This window comes from Medicago truncatula, chromosome 1 (assembly GCF_003473485.1).
Source record: "Medicago truncatula cultivar Jemalong A17 chromosome 1, MtrunA17r5.0-ANR, whole genome shotgun sequence".
NCBI classification, from domain to species: Eukaryota; Viridiplantae; Streptophyta; class Magnoliopsida; order Fabales; family Fabaceae; genus Medicago; species Medicago truncatula.
In genome coordinates this window covers 31,352,101-31,379,228 of record NC_053042.1, presented here as the reverse complement: position 1 = coordinate 31,379,228, position 27,128 = coordinate 31,352,101, and the positions used below count along the sequence as shown (strand labels likewise).

Sequence of the window (27,128 nt, the reverse complement as noted above, 5' to 3'; positions counted from 1 at the left end):
AATAGGTAAAGAAGTCAAATTCATTAGCCTTAAAATCTAGAAGAAAAGGCTACACATAAAACAATCTACAAATAGAAATAGTCAAATAGATAAAGAAGTATCCTTGGCGACAAAAGTGAAGATTGGAAAAATGACCAGCTATCATTCATTTTCATTAGACTTCATTGTTTAGGTGCAAAGAGATGAAAACATCAAAGGATCTTTTCAAGAAGAAATTACGAATATAAGAGGGAAAACACTGATAGGAAGAAGATAATCTCTTAAACTGCAAAGAGCCAAGACATTTCAGACTAGAATGTCTAAAGTTTGAAAAGGAGAAACCCAGAAAAAGCGAGCACAAGAAAAAGAAACAAGGATTTTGTGGCGAAGATGATATGTAACATCAATGATAACGAGGTAGAAAACATATGTTTTACAACAATGCACAAACATAAATAAGAGTATCGATGCAAAGGATCGATACTGTCAATACACGACAATTGGAAGAAAGATTATAAAAACGATTTCAATGTTAGAAAATAGTTGTTTACAATATTATGTAAAGCCCAATCTATAGACTTGCATATAAATGTATTGAAGGATAAAAATAAGAACCCACATAAGAAGATGGAACACAATTTACTGAAAGGTAAGGAAAAGAGAATATCATATTCTTGAGTGCAAAATGAACATCTATCGTATATATATATTCTACCTAGAGTTCACATCCAACTATGAAGATGATAACAAAACACAAAGTCATAGCTCAAAATCCGATCCTATCATACTGTTGTTAAACGGATTACAAGTTAGCAGGTTTTTTTGACGCTCACTATGCTAAAGATAGAACTCAAAGAGAAATCAATGAACACAGAAAAAGGACAAGATTAAATGCTGATGACGACATAAGGAGCATAACCTATATAATAAACCCATCAAGACAATAAATTATAAAAAAATTACTGCAATAATAATTGAAAATACTTGTGGTTTATATTACATGACAAATGTGTCTGTATACGTTCATTTGTATACATGCACTTATTTTATTTTTGACAAAAATTAACAAAAATTAATTAAGACGGCATATTTTGTTTGGTCATGGAGTTCAAGCTGATGGACAGAAGGTGATGGCATAGTCGGGTCTTGCAAAGCAAGTGAAAGTGCTGCTCTTATCGTCGTAAGCATAGCTATAAGCACCCGGGCACTGGTTCTTGAAAACCATAGAATAGTCTGTGGGTGGACATTTTTCTTCGGTATTGTAATCTCCACGACAACAATATTTATCTTCATTTAAAGCCAAACAAGCGCTCTTACAAGCAACCACACTCCCATCAGTACCTATCACTTGGAGCTCTGAAGGACACACAACATTGATGTTCCCTGGACAACTGGAGGTTTTGCAGTCACCACTCCCACCTTGTGGCGTTACAGACATTGGCACGTTGAATCCATCCACATTGCTCACATCATAGAAATCTTGTCCCCCGTTTGTTGCTACGGTTATTTCTACCAATGTTGCTGGTGGGATTGCGCCAGCACCATTGCAACCGAGTTGACCAGAGGCACAATCGGCGGTGGCACAGCTGAACTTTCCATTGTTGTTGAAGCATCCGGTTCGGCCCCAAAATCGACCAGACCATGGTGATGGAAGGTCCACTGAAATAGTAACTCCAGATCCCAACTCGAAACCTGTCGTTGATAGCTGAGGTTTTTGGTCTCCGGTTAACGTTCCTGGCCATACAGTGTATTCACACCTATTTGTGAACGTCACCTTAGCTCCTCCAACAACTGCATAAAGAAATACAAAATCACTCATATTAGAATTATAAATGAATTTATTAAGCGCAAGAAGAAAAATTTACTTAGCTAAATGAATTGATTAATCATATGGAAATTAATTAATGTAGTTGAGTAGTGATATATATACCATAGAAGAGGAATGCAAAACTAAGGCATAGAGCAACACGAGTGCTTGTCATTTTGGATATGGCTTGATGAATCTTGTTTTGCAGGCTTGTGAATATTTTCTCTTTCGATTGTAGTTTGCTGTTTGAAGGTGATTGATGAAGTTGTTCTCTGCTTCATGACATAAATATATAGCCTTCTTCTATCGATGGTTTGAATCTTAATTCAACGAATGGTATCCATTTGGCTCGGTCAATAAAAAACTGAGAGGCACTTATATGGAATAATTCTACAGTGTATATATCTTTATTCTATTTATTTAGCCTCCATGCATTGGAAATGTCTCAATCAAATCTTACGTATAATACTTACTTTGTCCCATGTACGTATATTATTGACGAAAATAAAGAAAAAAAAATTATGTTAAAGAATTTATTTATATATTTCATTTAGAGCGAAGATTTGATTTAATCTCTAACAATATTTTCGTGAGTCCATCTGGTTCATGACAAAATCAGTTCTTGACAATTTTTTATCTCACTAAGTCTCTCTATTACAATGAGTTACCAATTAATTTATCAAAGATATGACAAATGTGGGGGATTAATATGTGTATATTTGTCAAGGATTGGATGATTGGTTTGCGAGGGACAAAATTTGGTATCCATTGTTCTTTTATAAATTATTTTTGTCCATGAAGTTGAATAAACTTATTGAAGTTGTGTAATTTAATTTTTCTGTGTTAGACTTTCGGTATTAGCAATGTTTCCTCTGCGCCGCTCTCCAATCATCTTTTATACTCTCTTTAGTACTATTTATAAGAAAATTTTCAAAAAAAAACTTGGTCCTATTTATAAGAAAAAATCACAACTTTTAAAGTATATTTAGTGTTTAAAAGACTTTTCTAACCCTCATTTAATGTTGGTCTTTCAATATTAATGGGTATATTTAATACTTCACAAATTTTTATGAGGATATATTTGTAAAAACATTCAAAAAATTGCAACAACTAATGATTGTCTTGGTTTTGATAATTTTTGGTTTCTTTTCTTATATAAAGGATCGGAGGGGAGCAATTTATTGTTGCCCATGAAGTTTTATGAATTTATTGAGGTTGTGTAATTTAATTTTTTCCGTCTTAGACTTTTGGTATTAATAAGGCATCTTCTACGTGTAATTGCAAAAATTAAGCTTTTATATCAGGAAGGACAAAACTCTTACTCTAGATATTTCAAACTTTCCCAGCTTAATTCGACATTTGGTTAAGTTTGAAAAGAACTCTTTCATTGTTAGATGTACTATACTAAACTCTTTGTCTTACTAATAACAAAGTTTGGGGGACCAATTTGAGTCAAAGGGGATCAAAATCGGGGTTTTGAGTGGAAAACTGGATGAGTTCCCGTGAGGAAACCCAAAATCTGAGTGCACCTGTCTGGTGCAACTCGCTAGGCAAGCTGGAGCTTGCCATGGCGAGTTGCGCAGTGTAGCATCATAAAATTAACTTCAATAAGTCAATTATTTAATATTTATAAGATCTTAGTATTTTTTTTTTTAAAAAGCCAAAATGGAATATATTAAACAACTCTAGACGCTAAAGCACAAGGTATGCCAAAACGCCTAGGCACAAAAGAGTTCAACAATCCTGTACATGCCACGAAGGCGCAAAAATCATAAGGAAAGCAAAAAACAACAAGCTATAAAATTGAGTTTAAGCAGGTTAAAGGACTCCGCCGCCACTCTTGATAGTCAAAATCAAAATTAATGTATTTCGATTTCAACCACCAAAATGATTGAAGCTTCACCCTTTCACCAAGCGCTTGCAAGTTGTCCTCCTTTCCTTTGAAGATTCTAATATTCCACTCTTTCCAAATTGTCCAAGCTACTGACATACAAATAATCTGCATGGACTCAATCGACTTCTTTGAGAAGCCCCTCAAACCACTAAATTGATGCAAATGTGCAAAGAATTGACAATGGAAAGCTGATGAAAAACCAAGCCAATCCGCAACAATATTCCACACTCCACCAAAGAAACCGAACGTAAGAAATAAATGCTCTCTGTCCTCATTAAAACCGCAGTTAGCAATACAACCATGTTTAGATACAAGCAGGACCTTCCGTTGGAAGAGTTTATCTCTAGTAGGAATCCGATTTAATTAAGAACAGGCGCCAAGCAAAAATCAACACTTTTAGAGGCACCGCTTTCAGCCACAATAATCTGTAATTACTATTAGGCTGCTGATGACTATCAAGCTCTATGTCTGTTAAAAAATAATAAGCAGAACTAACAGTTAGAATCATGTAACATCCATGTCCATCTATCGACACGGTCAACCGTAAAAGAGAAATTGGATAGGCGAACAATGCACTCTCCAAACAACTACTCCTCTCATGCAAAAAGCCTCATACGCCATTTCCATGCCTCCCCGTTAATCCCCCACCCTCTCGCAAACATTTCAGCCACCATATCTAATTTTTTTCTCCGCTAACTCATACAGGCGCAGAAATAGACTACAAAACGGTTTCCCTTCCAGCCAAGGGTTGACCCAAAACAAAGTGGACACACCATCCCCTACCTGTCGGTTAATATTATCCAACATCCACCCAGATCAACCTGTCCCACTCCATCCCTAACATCTAAAATTGTCTACCACCACACCGGTCCACCCACTAAGAACCAGTGACGTTAACCCCATATAACATGCTCTTATGGAAGTTGACATTTAAATCAGAAACAAATTCAAACAACATCAAAACTGATTTTAGAATATGAATATTGCCCCAACTTTTAACACCCGCCAAAAGAGTGTCGTCCGCGAACTGTAGATGAGAAATGTCAACATTGCCATGCGCCGCTACTGTATACGGAGCGAACATACCCTGCTCCACCATTGTATTCATCATAACATGTAACCCATTGGTGACAATAAGAAAAAGGAACGGAGACAGAGTGTTCCCTATCGAACCCTTTTCCAAACAAAATTCATTAGTAGGGCAACCATTCACAAAAACAGACACATATGGTGTCGATATACATTCCATCATCCACTTTCCCCACAAACTAGGAAAATTTATTCTTCGCAACATAATATCTAAATACTTCAAGTCCACCGAATCAAAAGCTTTTTCAAAGTCCACCTTAAATAATACGAGATCCTTCTTTCTTTTGTGGGTATCGTCCACCAACTCATTAGCTATCAATAGTCCATCAAGAATTTGGCGGCCAGGCACGATAGCTGTCTGCGATGTAACGATCACACTACCAATGACGTTACGTAACCGATTAGCAAGAACCTTCCACAAAATCTTATATAAACAATTCACCAAAGAAATTGGTTGAAAATCCGACAGACAATGAGGACTCTCCACCTTCGGAATCAAGGCTATGAATGTGCTATTAATTCCTTTCGTCAGTTTGCCATGTTTGTGAAATTCATTAAAAAATCGGATTAAATCATCTTTGAGCAGCCCCAAAAAATCCTTTATAAAACCAAGAGGAATGCCATCGGGACCCGGACTATTATAACTATCACAATTGCAAACCGGCTGCTTGATCTCTTCCTCTGAAAAGAGCTCTGTCAAGGACCCTCCCTCCTCAACAGACAACGTTTTAAACACCATGTCCTCCACACTTGGTCGCGAGTTATTTAACGACTTGTAATGGTGTCGAAAATAATTTAAAACTGCACCACGGACATGAGCAACCCCTTCAACTCGAACCCCGTCGACATCAATAAATAAAAGAGCATTCGCCCTACGCCTTGCTGCCAAAATACCATGAAAGAATTTAGAATTTGCATCACCTTCACGAAGCCAGTTAAGCCTTGACTTTTGCCATTGTATGCTTGCATGTAATTTTGATAAAGAAAGAACTTTCGAAGACAACAAGTGAACCTCCCCCAACTCTTCATCTACTAGATCTTGCTCCTCCGCTTTAACATCCAAACAAGATAAACGCTCCTTTGTAGATTGAATTTTTGAGTGAAGATTTTGTGTATGAGTCTGATGCCACATTCTCAAGGAACCTCTAATTAATTTTAATTTTTCCTTGAGAACATAGCTGCCCCAGCCATCTATGTAACACCCTCTCTAATTATTTGATTATTTTAAATGAGTTTAGAATATACTTATATGATTTGTGTGATTTATATGATTTAGTTTGATGAGTGATATTTTGTTATGATATATGTTATATATTTATTAATATAATATATATGTTATTTGATTTAGAAATATATATATATATATATATATATATATATATATATATGCTATTTGATTTAAAAATATGATATATGTTATTTGATTTAGGAATGTATATATGTCATTTGTTATAGAAATATATACACGATTTGTTGCAGAAATAAATGTGATTTGTTATAGAAATAAATGTTATTTATTGTAGAAATATGTATGATTTGTTGTAGAAATATATATAATCTGTTATAGAAATATGTATGATTTGTTATGGAAATATATATATATATATATATATATATATATATATATATATATATGTTATAGAGATATAATTGTTATTTATTATTGTTATAGAAACATTTTATATATATATATATATATATATATATATATATATATATATTGGGATAGAATATTAATATTTGGATTTAAGAGAAAAATAAGTAGGTTAAAGATTTATATAAATAGGAGAGACCTAGTTTAGAAAAACATAACGTACGTACGACTGCTTTTGGAGAAAAGGGAGAAAAGCCAAGAGAAGAGGGAGAGACCTAGAGAGGCTGCGATTTCCTGATTATAAGGTAAGGGTGAGACTAACTTTGCAATTCTATTAAGTATGTGAATCAATGGTTAAGTTTAACATGAATTAGGATGAGTTTAAGAAGAATCGGAAATTAGGTCAAATTGATAGAATTGATGATTAAACGGTGGAAACTTGTTAAAAAGATGTAGAAACTGTCCTTAGACCTTAGATAATGATTTAGATGAATTCTGGAATTGAAATTAGGCTTAGAACCTTGTTAGATGATGATTTTCGTGTAGAAAGTGCATCATGTCCGAGCCTAGATTCATCGCTCGCCACAGCGAGCTATGATCCTCGCCTCGCGAGTGATGATCTTCATCGCTCGCCACGCGAGCCTACCCCTTCGCCTCGCGAGTGTTTTGGTATTGCTCGCCATTGCGAGCAACCTTACTCGCCATAGCGAGCTAAGGCAGAGAGCATGTTAGATTTTGTGTTTCGACCTTTTGAGTTGAACCTTAGATGCCTTTGAGTACCTTTAGGTGCCTACTATTGATAGAGAATGATTTAGAATGAGATTGAACCTAGAACAATCCTTAGTTGGAAAGTTGGCTTGTACTCGCCACGGCGAGCAGATGCTCTCGCCTCGCGAGCACTTCCAGAATTGAGTGTTTTTAGTGCATTGTGAGACTTGAGTTGCTTGGATTGGTTAGAAATGAACTTTAGGTACATAGTGTGACCTATTAAAGATAATGATTGTGAATTGTGAAGCTATATTGAAATGCTAAGTGCTTATAATGTGATTTATTGATTGATTGCATTACTTGAATTATTATTGAATGATCAGGAAGTTGTTGAAAATGAATTGGTATTAAGCTGTTGATATAATCTGATTATGCTGCTATTGTTATTTAACTAAGTTACATGAGTTGTTGTTGATTATCATTTGATATTGTTATATCCTGAGATGTTTATGTGTCGCCTATGTTGCTGTTGTTGGTTATGTGAAATATTTATATGCCTTATGTGGAAGATATTTGATGTTTAAGTTGTTGATACTTCACATTAATATTGTTATGTTGTGAATTGCAATTGATATATTGATATCTCTCTATTGTTGTGTGATTTGACTGTGCTACTGCTGTTATTTAACTAAGTGCATGATGTCTATATATATATTATGAAATGATGAAGTTTAGCTCCAAATTATTGGATGCATGATGATATGTTGATTACGATGATTACGGTGTTTTGTTGTTAAGAGTCCATGCATAGCATTTCATTGAGCTTTGTCCTCACCACGATTAGGAGCTTTGTCCTCCGCACGTTTTAGGAGCTTTGTCCTCCGCACGATAAAAGTATATTAATACTTATGATGACGATTGGTACCACATGCATATAAGTGTCTAAGTTGCATTGTCGCATATGTCGAGTCAAGGTCGTTGTTGATGAATTATCATCCATGAGTTGTTAAGTTGTCGATGAATGATCATCCATGAGTTTGTCGAGTTGTGTTCTACCCATGTGTTGTTAAAGAAGTACCTACGAAGATTATACGATGTGAATTATATGATGTTGACTAAAATATTGCTATGTTGTTTAACATGTTGATTATGATACTGTTATGTTGCTACGTTGTTTAAGATATTGATTATGATATTGTTACGTTGCTATGTTGTTTAAGATAATGATTATGATATTGTTAAGTTGTTATGATGTTGTGTATAATTGTTACTATTAAGTGATGAATATGTTGTTCTATATATGATTAATATTATTAAGTGAATATTATGTTATGTTATTGATGATGATCGAATGTTGTGATTACTTGGTAATTGTTTATCAAAGATGCTATGATGTTTAAGATGATATTGTTTAAGATGTTTATGTTGAAGATTTATGATGTTGATTTTGGTGTTAGTATGTGTTGATTATATTTTCATAAGATGATGAATACGTTGTTGTTATATTAATACAAGAAGATGAATATGTTGTTGTTATATTATTATATTATGAAGAGATGATGTATATATAATTATTATTATTATTAAGTGAATATCATGCTATGTTGTTGTTATATTATTATATTATGATGAGATGATGTATATATAATTATTATTATTATTATTAAGTGAATATCATGCTATGTTGTTGTTATATTATTATATTATGACGAGATGATGTATATATAATTATTATTATTATTAAGTGAATATCATGTTACGTTGTTGTTATATTATTATAAGAAGATGTTTATGTTATGATGTAGATAATTATTACTATTAATAAGAGATGATTATATTGTGTTGTTTTAAAGTTATTAGTGATGATGATTACATGATGATATCTATGAGTTGTTAAGTGTACTTGATGATGTTTATGTTAAATTGATAAGTTGTCTGTTATTAATGAATTGATAATGAGATGTTTGATGAATAATTATTATTATGAATTAATGATGTTGTTATGTTGTATATGAATTAGGATTAAGATGTTGTTATGCTATATATGAACTATGACTATGATGTGATGATCTATGTTTGTTACGATTTGGTTAATATGTGTTAAATGATAATTAGAAGTTGGTTGAGTTATTAAGAATTATTACATGAAGAATTATTATTACTAATATATGAAGTTATTTATGTTGTTAAATATAATTATTGAATTATATGCTTGATATTATTGTTTTGTGAAATCTCACCCCTTCTGCTTGAAAATGTTGCTCTTCGTATGAGTAACTTGCAGGTATTAATGATTAGTAGGAGTGGTGGCTCAAGTGTCTTTAGGTGCTCTGATACGTAACGGGATGAGAATTTGTTATTGCTTTCTATTCCTTACGTATTTTTTCTGAAGAGTTATGACTATGTTTTTAGAATGGATTTTTATGACATAATTGTAAAGAGGCTTTAGTGCCAAAGACTGTTTTGATTATTAAATAATTTCCGCTGCGAAGTATTAAAGACTTTTTAGTTATTGAATTTTAAAGGATAAATAGTTATTTATACAGTTTATGATTTTAAGAAAAGAATGTGACATTCCGTTTAGGTGAATTACTCTGATTAAATAAATGAAATTTTCACGTTGGGAAAACGGGGTGTTACAATCTACACTGAAAGAATGCCATTTCTCCGTAACATACTCCTTATAGCCAGGTAAATCGGACCAACATTTCAACATACGGTTCGGTCTTGGTCCCCAATTTGCTTAATCAACAGTCAATAAGATAGGGCAATGGTAAAAAACGAAGCATAAGAGGGCGACCTGAAAACAGTTAGGTCACGAACCGATCCACTATTCTGATAAAAGAAATCGATCCAGACGGCTCATAGATAAACCATCCCCCCTATACCAAGTGAAATTCCTCCCACACAACGACAAATCAACCAACATGATAAAATCAATGAAATTATTAAAAGCTGAAAAGTCCTTAGAAATACCACCAATAACTCGACTCTTCCTTTCGGACTCTGAACGGATGACATTAAAATCATCGGACAGACACCAGGCACGTCCCTCATCATTATGAATCAAAGCCTCTAACCTCTCCCATATATGCTCTCCGCTCCCATTATCAAAAGATGCATACACATTAGCGATTGCAAATTCAACACCGCTCTTTAAAAACCGTCCTTTAATGATCAAAACATTTTCAAAGCTCATAGACATAAATACATCAACCTCGCTAGAGTTCCAAAGAGTAAGAGTACCCCATGCTGCCCCCAAGGATGGACGATAAGAAAAACCATAAGATTCACCTCCCCACAACGAACAGCACACAAAATCATCAACCACCTATAACTTAGTCTCCTAAATGCAAAAAACAAATGGATTCTTCTCCCTCACCAACCTCAGAACCTCCCTCCGCTTCTCCCACCCTCCTAAACCTCTCACATTGAAAGACAACATCATTGAGACCCCCTACTCCCACACCCTCACAACCCTCCCTCAAACTCACTCCTCCCCCAACTTCGGCCCCTTCCACCACCATAACTTTTTTATCTCCCTCACTCTTACCCCTAGCGAGCACATCAAACTTATTTGCACAATCCACATCTACCTTAACCCCATAACCTTCCCCACAACAGCAACATCTGCTGATACCTCTTTGGACTTCCCATGTAAAGCCAACCAATTCGTATACTCAGTCGAGGATCCTGTAGATTTAGAGTCATGCGACAAAGAGACACCACACTTGGACTCTGAAGAGGAACGTGCCACCTTAGAAGCAGACTTCTTTCGATTTAAATTTTTTATAGCACAAATCAACCTGTACCTGTCCTTCATTGGAAGCCTAACAATGTGTTTCAGATTCAACAAAGATGTGACACTCTTAGAACCATGCGCCTTCGGGAGTTTGTGCTTCTGAATAGAAATATTATTCGAAGTCTCATCCTTTGCAGATGAAGAAGACACCGCCTTTTTCTTCAAACTTAACCAGAGGTCGAGTTCAACTGCAAAAATTTAAAATCTCTACAGTAAGAGTTTTGTCATTCATTATTTTCCTTCTCGATTTAAATGATTAATTTTTGCAATTGCATGCAAATGATACTTACCTTGTTAATACCAAAAGTCTAACACGGAAAAATTAAATTACACAACTTCAATAAATTCATTCAACTTCACGGGCAACAATAAATTATAAAAGATCATTGGAGACCGGCACAGAGGATGCACTAATAATACCAGAACTCTAACACGGAAAAATTAAACTACACAACTTCAATAAGTTTATTCAACTTCATGGACAAAAATAATTTATAGAAGATCAATGGAGACCAAATTTTGTCCCTCGCAAACCAATCATCCAATCCTTGACTAATATACACATATTAATCCCTGAACAATTTTCATATCTTAGATAAATTAATCGTTAACTCATTATAATAGAGAGACTAATTTGTGTCAAATATAAAAATGTCAGGAACTGATTTGCTTATTTTTTGTCATGGACTAGATAGACCTGTGAAAAAATTATTAAAGATTAAATCAAATCTTCACTCTAAATGAAATAAAATAAATTCTTTCAACATAATTTTTTGTTTTTATTTTCGTCAATAATATCAGTACATGCATAGGACCAAGTAAGTACTACGTAAGATTTGATTGAGACATTTCCAATGGATGGAGGCTAAATAAATAACTATACACGCCGTAGAATAGTTCCATATAAGTGCCTCTCAGTTTTTTATTGACCGAGCCAAATGAATACCATTCGTTGAATTAAGATTCAAACCATCCATAGTAGGCTATATATATGTCAAGAAGCAGAGAGCAATTTCATCAATCACCAAACAGAAAAACTACAATTGAAAGAGAAAATATTGCACCAATATTCACAAGCCTGCAAAACAAGATTAATCAAGTCATATCCAAAATGAAGAACACCCATGTTGCTTTATGCTTTAGCTTGGCATTCCTCTTCTATGGTAATATATATCAGTACTCATTCAACTACATTAATTTTCCATATAGTTAATAAATTAATTCATTTAGCTTATTTTATTCCTCTTCATGTGGTTAATAAATTCATTTGCTCTTCTAATATGAACGTATTTTGCATTTGTATGCAGCGGTTGGAGGAGCTAAGGTGACATTCACAAATAGGTGTGAATACACTGTATGGCCGGGAACGTTAACTGGAGACCAAAAGCCTCAGCTATCAACAACGGGTTTTGAGTTAGGACCTGGAGCAACAATTGAGGTGGACCTTCCATCACCATGGTCGGGTCGATTTTGGGGACGAACCGGATGCTCCAACAACAATGGAAAGTTCAGTTGTGCCACCGCCGATTGTGCCTCTGGTCAAGTCGGTTGTAACGGTGCTGGCGCAATCCCACCAGCAACATTGGTAGAAATAACCGTAGCAACAAACGGGGGACAAGATTTCTACGATGTGAGCAATGTGGATGGATTCAACGTGCCAATGTCTGTAACGCCACAAGGTGGGAGTGGTGACTGCAAAACCTCCAGTTGTCCAGGGAACATTAATGTTGTGTGCCCTTCAGAGCTCCAAGTGATAGGTTCTGATGGGAGTGTGGTTGCTTGTAAGAGCGCTTGTTTGGCTTTAAACGAAGATAAATATTGTTGTCGTGGAGATTACAATACCGAAGAAAAATGTCCACCCACAGACTACTCTATGGTTTTCAAGAACCAATGCCCGGGTGCTTATAGCTATGCTTACGACGATAAGAGCAGCACTTTCACTTGCTTTGCAAGACCCGATTACGCCATCACCTTCTGCCCATCAAATTAAACTTCACGATCAAACAAAATATGCCGTCTTAATTAATTTATGTCTTTGTCAAAAATAAAATAAGTGCATGTATACAAATGAAACGTATACAGACACATTTGTCATGTAATATAAACCACAAGTATTTTCAATTATTATTGCAGTAATTTTTTTTATAATTTATTGCGTCTTGATGGATATATTATTTAGGTTATAGGTTACTCTTCTTAAGTCATGACCAGCACTTTGTTACGTCGATTAATAAAAAATTATGTAAAAGGTTTTATTGTAGAAAATCTTTCATAAAAGCCGTCTTTTGTTAATTATTTAATTTGTCAACAAATAAAATTCAAAAGAATTTATCAAAAAGACTAAAACCACAACTCAACTCTCTTTCTCTTTGTTATTCACTATGTTCAGTGATTTCTCTAACTTGTAATCATATTATATTATTGTTAATAAACCAAACCAAGATCAAAATTACCTTTCCAATAACGAAATATTCGTTTAACAACAACATCATAGGATCTGATTAAAATCTTGCACATCAACATTTGTTGAATACTGGATATCAAGTCTATAGATATTGTTGGATATACTATAAACAAGCATGCCTTTGTATACCTTATGATCCGCCTTATTGCTTATATTTTTTTTTTATCAAGAGAACAAGTTGGATGCATTAGGGTTTGCATTCATTTAGATTTAACTTTTCAAAAATTATTATATATTTTGTTTGGTGAAATATAAACTCCTCTAGACTATTGCAGGATTTGAATTCCAAGAACAATTTGAGTTCTCCCAATATGCTCATTTAAAATTCATTTTACATTCGGTTAGAAAAATTCTTGCACAAATTTGGTAAAACGGCAATGTTGAAGTAGAAATTGTTACCAACTATGGAGTTCTCATAGAGTGGTTGCTTGATTAGTTTAGAAATGATGTATCTGGATCAACAATTAAGATAGTGTTTGCTTGTTTTCAAGGGCTTCAAAGGTGTGGTAAGAGTAGCCGGTTAAGATGGACAATTAATTGATGTCAGATATTAGAAGATGAATCACCGATCTCTGTTAGTCTTGAGCAGGGATCTCGTTTGTAGATAAAATTTTCCGTTCAAAAAAAATGATATTAGAAGATGAAGGTTTACACCTGAGGAAGAGAAGTTAATTATCAACCTTCATGTGGTTGAAAAGAATTTTGAATCACACAACCCAGGGCTGGCCCTAGGGCATAGGCCGCGAGTGTGACGGCCTAGGACCCATGCCGGTAGGGGGTCCAATTTTTTTTTTAAGGTAAGAGGGTGTATATAGAAATATTTGGATTTCGGGAGATATATATAGAAAAATTCTCTTCAAAGGCCCAAACTTTGACATGATAAAGGAATGGGCTGACATCTGTTAGTATTTTTGGCCCTTTTAGTGAGATTTACTATATATATCCCATGTAACACAAAATTTTCTATATACACCCTCCTATAAAAAAATTTAGTTGTTCTTGATAATATGCTCAAAAGTTTATTATCGAAGAAATTGGTGATTTTTTTTTGGACCCTTTGCTCCTAATAATGTACTTCACTAATACTAAAAATATCGACGATATTTATTATCCAAGAAATTGGGATAATTTTCGTAACAAAGCAAATTCTATTTTAGTTGAAAATAGGGTGCTAAAATTTCAGTCTACTTCACATGTGCTATTTTTCTCTACTATTTTTATTTTGTTTTGGTGTATATAGAATATTTAATTTATTTTCAGATGTTGTCTATAAAAACATTTATTTTGTAGTGAAAAGCAAAATAAAAAAAACGAAATGAAAAGCAAAAAAACACAACAATGAGCTAAAAAAATTATGATGCATTATGTAAGGGCCTTTTTTTTCATATTATGCCTAAGGCCTGTAAAACTCTAGGAACGGGCCTGACACAACCCAGCTACCCATGTCAATTAAGAATTTTGAATCATGATTAGTTCCCTTATTTCTTCTTCTTGCTTTTTATATTTTTGGCCAAGTGTCTTTTATATATCGCTTGCTTTTCCTATCTTGTTGAAGTAGCAAAATATGGTAGTTCATACTCACACACACACTAAACCAAAAAATCATAATACATATTAATTAATCAGATTAGTGTAAAAACAAGCAATATTCTTAAGGAAACTTCTTCTGCTCATCTATAAATTATATTTAGCAACTAATATCATTGATATGACAGAATGAAAACTAGCTCCCAATCAGAAGACGACATAAAATTATGTCTGCCATAATCGGGGAGAATCGAACCTGAGACCTTGAGAAGGAACACGCTCTAAGGACCCAAGCCAACACCACTAGGCGAACCCAAGGGAGTTTAAGTATTCTCTTTTTATTTTGACATAAAACATTGTTTTCAGGATGGTAGTCATTTTTTGGAAGTAGAAGAGCAGTGACAAGTTTCTTCATTCACATGGATTCAACATCAACTAATGTTCCTTTCATTAATTTCTAATATTTGCAGCTAAGAGATTTTTGTTGTTTCAAGAGAAGATAGCTAAGATGATGTTGCAAGCTTGTCAAACAATTGAAAAGCCCAAGTGTTGCTCAACTTTCATTAGTTGTTTAGATCCTCTCATGGATAGTATTTTTTTTAGGAGAGTTTTGGTGAATAAGTGATTAGGAACTTTGACTATGGTATATGAAATTACACTCATGAAATTACAACTTATAGTAAACTCTATGTACCAAGAGTCAAGGTTGCTATATAGCATAAACAAGCAAGGAGATAGAACCACCTTATAACCATAAAGTTTCAGTTTTAGCACCCAAATTGAGGATACCTTCAGAATTTCCTATTGACACTTCAAAGAAAAGTACAAAGAAATGAAGAAAATTACAACTTAAAAGAATGCTAGTATGGAAATTCAAACCATTTCTTAGATCCTAAGCAGTAAAAGTAAGATAGAATCCAAGTACAAGTACTGGATATAAAAAAGAAGAGAATAAACAAAATTGTAAGAGGGGGAGAGAGACTAGAATTAATCCAAATTGTTCACACAGTTCATTGCCAATCATTAATGCTTCCTTTTATAGAGGTTCAAATAATATTTTTGGTTAGCTTTACTCATGAATATTGGATCATGTGACGCGTATTCCTTTTCTCTAATCAATTTGTTGACTCTATTTTGATGACATAACATTTTCTGTAATTATTACTAAGATTTTTTTTACTGATTATCGATGACAATAAGTTGTCCGTAAAGAGAAAATGCCGTCAGTAATAAGATATAAATCCAGCCAAATGATAAACAATTATTCTTAATTTAATTAGAACCAATAAACTCAGAAGTGTAAATGCAAGCTATGAAAATGTCTAATGTGAAGAATTCTCCATATTCTAAATCATGCGCCGACCAATCATTACACATGAAAAAAAAACAGCTAGCCTAATAACGGTGTATGAGTTGTTTGTATGCATCCTTGTTCTCCAAGTAATGATCAATTTCAGCCTGGTATCATAAGTCACATTAAGAATCAAAATCAGTGGCTTGGATGAGAGAATCACATTAAGCATTTATTATATATCTGCATATGTATCAATTATTTTTATATGTATAGGAACAAAGATTTTATGCAGCCAACCAAGAAATCAGATTCCTTAGACGCAGTAGAAACACGCGATCATTATCCTTGGATGAGGATCAGACGACTCGTGTTCCGACTTCACTATGTTGTCTTAAAATACAACTTAAAATGAGTTGTCCGATCTTTCATACTACGACCGAGATTTGCTACTGCGTGAAAGTACCCAAAAAGCTATCCAAGTGTTGAAAAGCTTTTCATTGGAATTGTAAATTTAAAAGCATCCAAGTCAAACACATACCTTCCGAATTGCTTTTATGGCAGTGAGCAAATTATCACCAATAAATTCCTCAAGGAAGTCGGCCTTGTGAAGAGCTTCCAAAGATTCTGAAAGTGATTTTGGCAATCTCTGAAGGTTGTTTGGATTTGGATCTGTATCTGTTTGATACATGAAATAAGAAGTGAATATGAACCAAAAATAAAATTGCTAATTGTTTGAAAATCAAATAAGAAGTAAACAAATCAAATAAGAAGTAAACAAGTTCTATTCATGATGCATGTTCCATAGTATAATTTATATCATTTACCAATAGGTTCAGGAAGAGAATGATGCCGACGAAGCCCATCAATGCCAGCAGCAATTATAGCAGATAAGCCTAAGTATGGGTTTGCAGAACCGTCAAATGATTTCACCTCAAAATTACTCACTAAACCACCGGGAGTTCCAGGGGGCGATGCAGCTCGCAATGGAGCCTCCTTATTTTCATTTCCCCAAAACAAGTATGCACCACTCCATGTGTTGGGCTGCAACCGATCATAACTGCAATCAAATTGCTTACTGGTGTAAGGAAACATAAGTGTATAATTTGTGTTCCAAACTCAAGTTGCGTTGCACAACTTTGTCCAGGTATTGTTTGCCTTGGGTTTTTCGTAAGCCCTCTGGGTTACATAACTCCATATTTACATACATGTTTTTTGATATAATGCTTTATAGATATAAAAGTAAACATAAAAATATTTAGGCTTCCGGCTAGAAACTTAAGCTTTTAGGAGAATGAGTCGTTATAGTCACGAGAAACCTGATAGGAAGTGGTGCTAAAAATGGCAAAATTGAAGGAAGATGATAAAGAACTCCAGCCATAAATTCTTTTCCCAAAGTTGATATTCCATACTTTGATGATCCATCAGATGCCATAAATACATTTTGACCATTCTGCCACAAACTTATACACTTCAAAATGTTAACTTTAATTTGTGCTGTAATGAAAAACAAGAGTTTATCAACTCTAATTATGTTTTATAGGCTACATGACAACATCTCCATGCAGCTACATCAGTATCAACTCTAATTTTATCTGTTGCCCATGCCTTAAGTAAGTAAAGAACATCAGTATTTTTTTTTTCCGTAGATCAATGTGTTTTAAGACTTTATGATATGTTCATATTCTGTTTTCAGCTTATTTGGAAAAAGACTCCAAGATAGCTTTTATAAAACATGTAGAGTCTACCAACAAAAACACTTAAATTGATAAAACAACATATACATAAAAGTTTACTTACTAAGCATTTAATTGAGTTGATTATCCAAAGACCCTCGACTCTTTAAATACAATAAAAATAACATAGCTTCAAACAATTAGGGTATTTTTGTCTACATGCACAACCATGTTTTTTGCCATAGAACTATGATGCTTCTGTAGTTTGGGAATAAAATAGAATGCTACATTTCTACCACATCATGGTCATAGCCAGGTATTTAAAATCTAAACTAAACAGATGTATAATATTTCATACTTTAAAAGAATTTATTTCCACTTACTTTGGAACAAACGTAGCCAGCAAGCCATGTTTTCTAGCAATTGCCCTAACAGTTTCACGTGTATAAACTAAGTTGTCTGCAGCTTTAGTATAAATGGTATGTCCCAAAACCAGCTCAAATTGACCTTTTCCAGATTCTGCGTGTAACTGCAATATTTTATTACGAAAAAAATGCCGGACAATAGGACACGTGTTAGAAATCAGAGGGTTCCACGGTTCCAAATTAAATGCAATGAAAATCAAACAAGGCCATCATCATATCTTTCATATATAATTTACCTGTTCTACAGGAATGCCGATGGAATGTAAAGCAGAAGCAACTTCACGAAGTATTGGGGAAGCAGCATCAAATGCTGATGCGGAACAGTAAGGACTCGAGTCAAATGGTATCCATTCTTCTTTCCCTTCCCTGAATGATTTTCTAAATGTTTATAACTATTTGCATTAATCAAATCTCAAGATAAAACTGTGTGCCAAACCTTGTCATGCTCTTCAAGAGAAAAAACTCATTCTCAAAACCTGCATTCACTACCTATAAGCAAACTATAAGTTAAGATAGTGTCATTTGAATATCATAAATTCAACATGGTACATTAACACCGTATAAAAATACACCTAACATAATTGTTGAGTGAAGAAGAGAAAAAATCAATAAAACCATTTCTAATGGGTTAAACAACATAGGTAATTATAAATAAGACAAGCTATGCAACATACCAAGTCAAATTCATCTTTGAGAATTTTGGAAACTCTTCTTAAGGCCTCTCTTGGGCAATACTCCCATGCTTGGCAAGGTTTAACATTCAGATCGCCTAAAACCATTTCATCTTCCTTGCTCCTATAATGGATGGAATAGAGTTGCATTAGTTTAAAAACTATCAGTAAAGAAAGATAAGTTCTTGATTCTAGAAAGTGTTATTTATTAGATTAATCAAATAATGAAAGTCACACTTAACAAAACAAACAGAAAGAAAATCATTTGAAGTTAGAACTTAAGTAACAAGATAAACAAGCTCAGAACATCCTCGTAAGAAAGAACTTGTGTACCAAGGAATCCTCCTTTTAGTAGACAAGTCAGGCGTTAATCTTGTTTCACCAACTGCACCTAAACCAGACCCGGCTGCAGGCCCATCTATTAAAGAACTCATTCCCATAGGTGCAAATGCTAAACCAACCCCGTTCTTCGAAACAACATCATTGAAACGCTTTCTAGGAACAGCCTGAAACAAAATTTGACAGCACCTCATGTTATAATTTCTTAACATGTATAAACATAAAAAAAAATCTTTAAATGAATGAATAATGAACTGACATAAACATGATAGAGGAAACTCACACGACATCTGTGTTGTCCCGAATTATCAACCCATATTATACGAACAAATGAAACATCAGTCTCTAAATCGTCATCAATCACATTTAGTTGTAGATTATTATCTGAATTAATATTACTGTTAGCAAGATTAATCTTATAGAAATGAATTGAATTTCTTGCAAGGATGTCTTTTGAAGCTTCCACGGCCTCAGTAACGGTGAGATCACCATCAAGGCATGAATCACGTAGAACGGAGAAAACAACTTCGCGAGACTTCTTTGCACCTGTGAAAACAGAACTCGTTATGTTAATAAATGAAACTGAAACACTTTAAGGTTATGTTAACCACAACAAAGGACTCATCATGTATAATCTTCATTTTCGGGATGTTAACAGACCTAAGTAGAAGGATTCAGGAAATGCATAGCCATCAGTACTGAACATCACCTGCAATGCAAGAAATATTTATCTGAAAATTCATGATCTCGGTGAATAATTATTTAACTTGCTTATAATGTCACCTTATTTATTGGAGCCAGCTCTAAAATATCTTTCAATGATGAAATCATCCCATGTACACTAAGCTTTGGAATTGCCAATCCAAAATCAAGGTAAACCTGAATGAGAATATTGTGTTATTACCTACGAGTGAACATGTAATCCATATTCAAATCTACTAATACAAATCACCGAGATATAAAATGTTTACCTGAGGGTACACTGATGCTAGATATGATGCTTCCTTTGAGAATGGATAGGATGCATGTAAAAGAACAATCCGAGATTTTGAATATTTCTTGTCCTCAAAAATTGAACGGAGATGAAGAGGATTCGCCAGTCGCATATCCAAATCTTTATCGCGAAAGCTAATTACATAAAGGTAAGTTTAGTATTTACATAAAAGTAGAATTCCTAGTATGAAGAAAATTATTATATCTATATTAATACATCTAACAAAATACTAGTAATAATTTAAGAAAATAGAATGATTGAATATAATAACATGTGTATCTGAAAATTGAAAACCATTTCATTACCCTGTGTGTATCTGCATTGGCAAGTCATAGGATTGAGCAACTTCCAAACTTTGCAAGAAGATGTAGTCGATAAGATTCTTGTTTGCAATACGGATAGGCTTCCCAGCTGAACATGTAGAATAATGAATACGAATAATACCTTGAAAGTTGAAACAGAACATTTTAAAACAAATATGCATATTCTACTCACAAAGTAACACTTGTCTGAGACCCTCCTCAGCATCCTTTTCAGTCACATTTGTATTGATTTCAAGGCCACTGCGGTATGCAGCTATGCTTTTCAATCCATAGATTTCAGCTGCAGCTGTTAAGGTGTCGCTAAGGAACCTAACTAAATATTGGATATTTTTGTGAAGCTAAGAACTTTTGTTGTGTATGTAAAGAAAAGATAGCAATAATACATAGAAAGGATATGATTTCAACTTCGAGAGAAATGCTTCAGTTAATGAATCCAACGTCCAGCAAGATCCATCAGGCAAATCCTTCGGGTAGTATATCACATGATTTTATGAATACAATTGCAAATAGAAGAATGCAATAAAGCACAAGAAAGAAAATCAAAAGTGAAGCATCTTACTTGATCAAGGATTTTCTCAGCCACCCTTTCAATTCTTAAGATTCTACCAACAAGAGGTATAAAACTCTTATGCCATTCTATATCATACATTTTGTCCAATTCTAACCCATCATCCATGAGTATAGCAGAGATTCTTGCAGCTTTGAAACATGTTGAACATGACAATTCCAATCCAGAGACTTTTCGGTGTTCTTCAACACCTTGCAAGGATAACTCACATCCATATAGCTCAGCTAAATCCCTTAGATTTCTCTGAACATTACATATATAATAAACTGTCATAAATCATAATAAGATTCTATATTTGAAGCTCCACAAAAAATAATTTTGAACTATAAATTAATAGACATAAGCTTGGTTATCAATATCTTACGATACATGCAAGCCATACCACGATTCGATACAAAACTAAACTCAATTGATATGAATGTCTAGTGTATATCTATTTTCAAACATGAATTTCATTTTGAATCTTGATTTACTATGATGAATATTAACTCATCCTAGTATAGTCGGCCACTTTTGTTGTCAACTTTGCATTGAGGTTCATATACCATTTACTATCAACTTAAAATTTTGTTATGTCACTCGTTTTTCTAATAAATATCTTATTTTTATTGGTGATATATTTTACGATTCATAATAAGATTCAATTCACAATTTAGAAAAACGAAAATAGGTTTTTCTATTCATGATTTGAATCTCAATTTGATAACCATGCACATAAATAATATTGTTGAATTCCCAGAGCCAAAACAACAGCAAAGTGGGATGCTGCCATAAACTGATTGATTACTAAAGTTTAAAAAATGACAAACATATTAATATATGTGTCCTTAAAATGTGTCCATTTATTTATGTTGAAATAGCATAAAACAATATAAATGAAGAAAATGGTGCAAGAGAAAGAACCTTGAAGGATAGAGAGTGTTGTGAAGAAGCAAGAGCATCACCATGTGCTTCAGAAAAGGAATGAATAAAAGGCAAGTTGGATTGAAGAGAAACTATGTTGTGGGCATGACCATCCACAAGTTCAACTTCTTCCACTGCTTTTCTTAACTCACTCAAATCCATTCTTTCTGTGGGTTGGTCGTTGCCAAAATATTTTATTCTTCATCGGTCCCATTTATAAAAATCAATTGACTTTTTAAATACATTGAATAATTTATGTATATAATTCAAAATCTAGACCGGATACATCAATTAATTAATAAATCTATAAAGTCAATTGTTTCTTGTAAATAGAACCAAAATGAGTATAGTTTTTCTTTTAAGGAAAATTTTCATACTTAGTTAATGCATTGAATTTATATTTTCAATTAATTATAATTGTCAAAATAAAATCTGAACAATTTTTTTATGATTGGTTGTATTATGTCCTTGAGAAAAAGTGATTGGTTGTAATTTGATTAAATATTATTATTATTATAGAAAAAGTAACATTAATATTGCATTGGTATTCTATAACGACATATAATTTAAGAAAAAATAATTTCTCCTACGTAAAATTTAGGACAGAAGGAGTATTCCTTTGTGTAATGGAGAGTGTGTGAAGATTTTCAAACGTACCTTTGACTTTGAGTATGCCAGTAGCATTGACATGTCTAGATTCATAGGAGGACGATACTAATTACTATTGAAGACGAGTTATGACTTTTTTATTTATTTTTATTTCTTTCCTTTTGTAAATGGGATTTTTTTTTTAACGTCCAGCTAACAAAACGTGTCATTTAAAAAAAAAAAAAACTTAAAAGGAATGAGAGTATGATTCTTAAAAACAATCAAACTGTTATGAATAATTAATTTTAGTGCAATGGAAGCTTATATTGTTAAACCGGAAGTTAATAATCGTTGATAAGACCGGTTGGGTTATCATGGATCCATTATGATTTAAAAACTAGTTGAAATACATATATGTTGAATAGGTAGAAGATTCTTCAATCTAGTAACTATTGTGTGTTACTAGTTCCAAGAGAAAGTTGACAATTTAAAAGAATGAGTTTGTCATTTTATAAGGTGATATTTAAATTAATACACCGATCATGTGAATCACTTGAATATTATATGATTTGAATCGATGTTGATCACATGTATATTCACAACCAGAAGTTTGAGATTATTATGTCAACAATTTGACAGATTATTATGTCAACAATTTGACTAAGAGTTTATTTTCTGAATTTTTCAGAAAGCATTTAATAAGTATCATTCGTCAATTGAAATTGACATTGAACAGTTGGTAACATATGCTCATAAAAATGGACTTGAAAATTCATTCTTTAGACATCTAAAGTTAATTGTATGATTGATAATTATAAGAACATACCTTATAAACTCCAGTTTGGTTATGAGACCATATCTGATAAACTCTATTTTGGGAATCATATGTTGAGATATTGATTTACATCAAGCCAACACATTACTATATATAAGTCATCCCCTTAATTTATCATTGATTTTAGGTTAACAACCTAATATTTCTTATCCAAGTGGATTTTGGATGTGTTGTGTATATCACAATTGCTCCAATATAATGCACTAAGATAAATTTTGAAAGAATATTGGAAAAATATATTTGATATGAATCTCCATCTATCATTAATTGTGTTGAGTTAACTTATTTATAGCCAGTAGAGTGATTATCAATTGGGGGATTAGTATTCTAGGGGAGATATCAACAAGCAACTGAAAATATGAATATGTGGTTCAAATAAATTATTTGAAAGGAAATATTATTGTCTCATCTTGATCCTCAAAATATCTCATTTGCAAAGTTAAATACATCAAATATCAGCTGCTAATGCTCCAAATGAAATATATGTCCTTATCGGATAATCTAATATGCAAATGAGTCTCAATTGTGTCTGAAGCATGATAGATCAATCATTTCCAAATATAAAATGACTTGAATATGAAAAAGAGCTTAAAGGTAAGATAACTCAAACGAGGATATAGAAACTCTAAAAGAGTTTTCTGACATAATTGATTTTTCAGTTCCAGAAGAACTAATCAAATACCTAAAGCTTATGAAATCTTAATAAATTATGTCATGAATGAAAGATCTCAATAAAATGAGATGGAACCGAAATTAAGTCAACGTTGACATGTTTTTGCATATAATATAGTGTTATATTTGATAAGTAATAATGAGGATCATGAGTTAAAGTCTATTGAAGTTACATATAATGAAAATATTTACAAATAAAAATAGACAATTCTAGTGAAATCAAACTCGCTACATAAAACAGACTTTGTTTGGAATTATAGTCCGCAAAAACTTAAAGGTGTGAAGTTAGAGAGAGAGAGAGAGAGTGTGTGTGTGTGTTTGATATGTTCATGTGAAGTGAATAGGTAAGTATCTAAAAGACATATTCTTTAAAGACATATTCACCTGAAGTGAATTCAAACACTTTTTCATATTTGATTAAGTTCAATAGCACATGAAAGACTCAAATTATATGAAAGATGTGTTACAATTTATTTATATGACTCACTTGATAATGATATATGAAACTCCCTGACGGATTTCATTTGCGTTATACATACTATCAAAATTATTGAAATGATGACATCATTTGTCCATTTTAAGGATTTAGAAATGAATTTGTTATAATCCATTTTATGATAATGGTATAAAATATTATTAGAAATCCCGAAGAGTTTTTAAAATTTGTTATTCTATAAATGTTGATATGGACAAATCTAATTGATCATGTACTGGATGATTGTGATGTCACTTGATGTGAGTATATATCATACCCTCAAGAAAGTTATGAACAACTTAAATTGGCCAAGTGAGGACACCAATGTACCTTGCCAACTAGGTGGGGGTTAGCATGGGTAAGGGAAGTTATTTCCCACCATGGAAAATATTTTTTTTGACCATTAGATCAAATGAGGAACACATTTTAATCATACTCTCTAAACACTAGATTTTTTCACACTATCTTCTACCATTACTCTCTCCTCCATGGTCACTCCACCACCAGCATAACACTGTTGTTTCTGTCCAAGCTCTCATCAACACTCTTCAATTCTTCTTGAATTGCAAAAGAGGGCTAAATCAATAACAGTAATTAGATCTCCAACTCCTTCTCCCATCTTAGCCATATAATTTGGGAAAATTAGAACCCATTAAAACAGAGAAGAAAGATTTAATTTTGGGTTAATAGTGTTTTTCACCCTGTAATATATGTCATTTTCAGTTTTCACTCCTATAAAATTTTTGGTTTGATTTGCACAATTGTAAAAAAAATATTCCAGAATACCCCCTCCCCCATCCAACTCAGCAAATTCGCTTACATGACGCTGATTTGACATTTTTTAATCGGCCACGTGTAAATAAAAAATTCCACATCAGATTTTATTTTTAGAATATTTGAAATTAATTTTAATAATTAACAAAATTCAAAAAAATCATAAAAATATTCAGATTTTTTTCTAAAAATTTGAAACATCGAAAAAAATATTAAGATTTTTACCGAAATCAAAAAATCAGAAAAATAGCCAGATTTTTTCCAAAAATTTTAAAAATCGATTTTTTTTTTTCAAAAATTTAAAAAATCAGAAAAAAAATACTATAAGATTTCAAAACTTTCTGGAATTTAATTTTTAAAATACGAAAAAAAAGGTCAAATTTTTCAAAAAATATTCTGGAAAAAATTTTAATTTTTAAAAATCTGGATATAAATTTAGACGGTTTTGTCATCGTCGTGGAAAAATGAATTTTATCCAAATATTTTATAAAATTTATGGAATAAAAAATCCGAATTTTTTCAAAATTTGAATACAGATTTTTAAAATTAATTTTTTTTAAAAAAAAAATCTGACCTTTTTTTTTTATTTTGAAAATTTGCTTTTTTTTGTATTTTTAAAATTAAATTCCTGAATTTTTTAAAATCTTTTTAATTTTGAAAAAAATCTTAATATATTTTCTAATTTATTAAATTTTAAAAAAAATCCTTATAATTTTTTTTTCTGATTTTTTAAGTTTTTGAAAAAAATCTAATTTTTTTTTTCGAATTTTAATTTTTTTTGTGATTAATCTGACTATTTTTTTTGTTTTTTTTATATTTCGTAAAAACCTTAATATTTTTCTGAATTTTTTAATGTTTTTTCGATTTTTTAAATTTTTGGTAAAAAATCTGAATATTTTTTGTTTATTAAAATTAATTTTCAAGTATTTTAAAAATAAAATCTAATGCAATTTTTTTTTTTACACATGGAATATTAAAAAAATAAAAAATGAAAAAAATTACCAAATCGGCGCCGCATCAACGTATTTGCTGAGTTAGATGGGGGAAGGGGGTATTCTAGAAAAAAAAAATTTACGAATGTGCAAATCAAACCCAAAATTTTATAGGGGCGAAAACCGGAAATGACATATATTACAGGGGTAAATAACACGATTAACCCTTTAATTTTTATTACTTTAGAATTTGATACAGAAGCTCAAAAGCTTATCAAAAATTTAAACTTTACTACTTCAGATCCTACTAGTTCCAATTAGAGAACTCTTAAAAATAATCATGTTTTTTTTTCCTTTTGAGAGCAATTTGGTAGCATGGAATTGAAGTCCAAATTTTCCTAATAAATATTAATGGAAATATCAGTATATACGATGGGTCTTGTTTGCTGCATAATAACAAGTAATTAGGGCAATTAATGGGTCTAGAAGACTAGAAAGACATGAATCACGAACTAAAAATCTCAAAAAAAAAAAAAAAAAAATGAAAATGGGTGAATTTTGTAATGTAACTGTGTTCGAAACCAATATTGAGGTGGAAGATAGTAAGGTTGAAGACAATATATTTTGGTGGTGGTGGTGGTTGTTGCGGTGGTGGGTGAGTGGAGACATGAAAGAGAGATTATGGAAGATAGTGTATAAAATAATATAGTGTTCGAGAGAGTATAACAAGAGTGTGCTCTTCATTTGATCTAATGGTTAAAAATTACTTTTTCATGGTGGGAAACAATTCCCTTTCCC

General features: G+C 32.6%; 2 protein-coding genes and 1 pseudogene across 2 annotated transcripts; 1 reads left to right on the top strand and 2 right to left on the bottom strand.

The window, feature by feature from the left end:
* Positions 1–920: 920 nt before the first annotated feature.
* Positions 921–2,155, bottom strand: LOC25483933 (thaumatin-like protein 1b). Its single transcript, XM_039827453.1, has 2 exons — positions 1,910–2,155; positions 921–1,770 (listed from the first exon to the last, which is right to left on the bottom strand). Exons 1-2 carry the CDS (start codon positions 1,959–1,961, stop codon positions 1,088–1,090), a joined length of 735 nt encoding a protein of 244 aa, XP_039683387.1. The 5' UTR covers positions 1,962–2,155; the 3' UTR covers positions 921–1,087.
* A 9,642-nt stretch (positions 2,156–11,797) lies between these two features.
* LOC25483931 (thaumatin-like protein 1b) lies at positions 11,798–13,034 on the top strand. Its single transcript, XM_013612654.3, has 2 exons — positions 11,798–12,036; positions 12,181–13,034. Exons 1-2 carry the CDS (start codon positions 11,865–11,867, stop codon positions 12,861–12,863), a joined length of 855 nt encoding a protein of 284 aa, XP_013468108.2. The 5' UTR covers positions 11,798–11,864; the 3' UTR covers positions 12,864–13,034.
* A 3,099-nt stretch (positions 13,035–16,133) lies between these two features.
* LOC25483930 (protein fluG-like) lies at positions 16,134–22,216 on the bottom strand (annotated as a pseudogene).
* Between the last annotated feature and the right edge of the window lie 4,912 nt (positions 22,217–27,128).

What these genes read in the sequence shown, in the direction of transcription:
- LOC25483931 (XM_013612654.3), top strand. Translation starts at nt 11,865, where the DNA reads ATGTCAAGAAGCAGAGAGCAATTTCATCAATCACCAAACAGAAAAACT. An exon ending in CTTGGCATTCCTCTTCTATG is followed by an intron (nt 12,037 to 12,180) that starts GTAATATATATC and finishes ATTTGTATGCAG; the next exon opens with CGGTTGGAGGAGCTAAGGTG.
- LOC25483933 (XM_039827453.1), bottom strand. Translation starts at nt 1,961, where the DNA reads ATGACAAGCACTCGTGTTGCTCTATGCCTTAGTTTTGCATTCCTCTTC. An exon ending in TTTTGCATTCCTCTTCTATG is followed by an intron (nt 1,771 to 1,909) that starts GTATATATATCA and finishes TTCTTTATGCAG; the next exon opens with TTGTTGGAGGAGCTAAGGTG.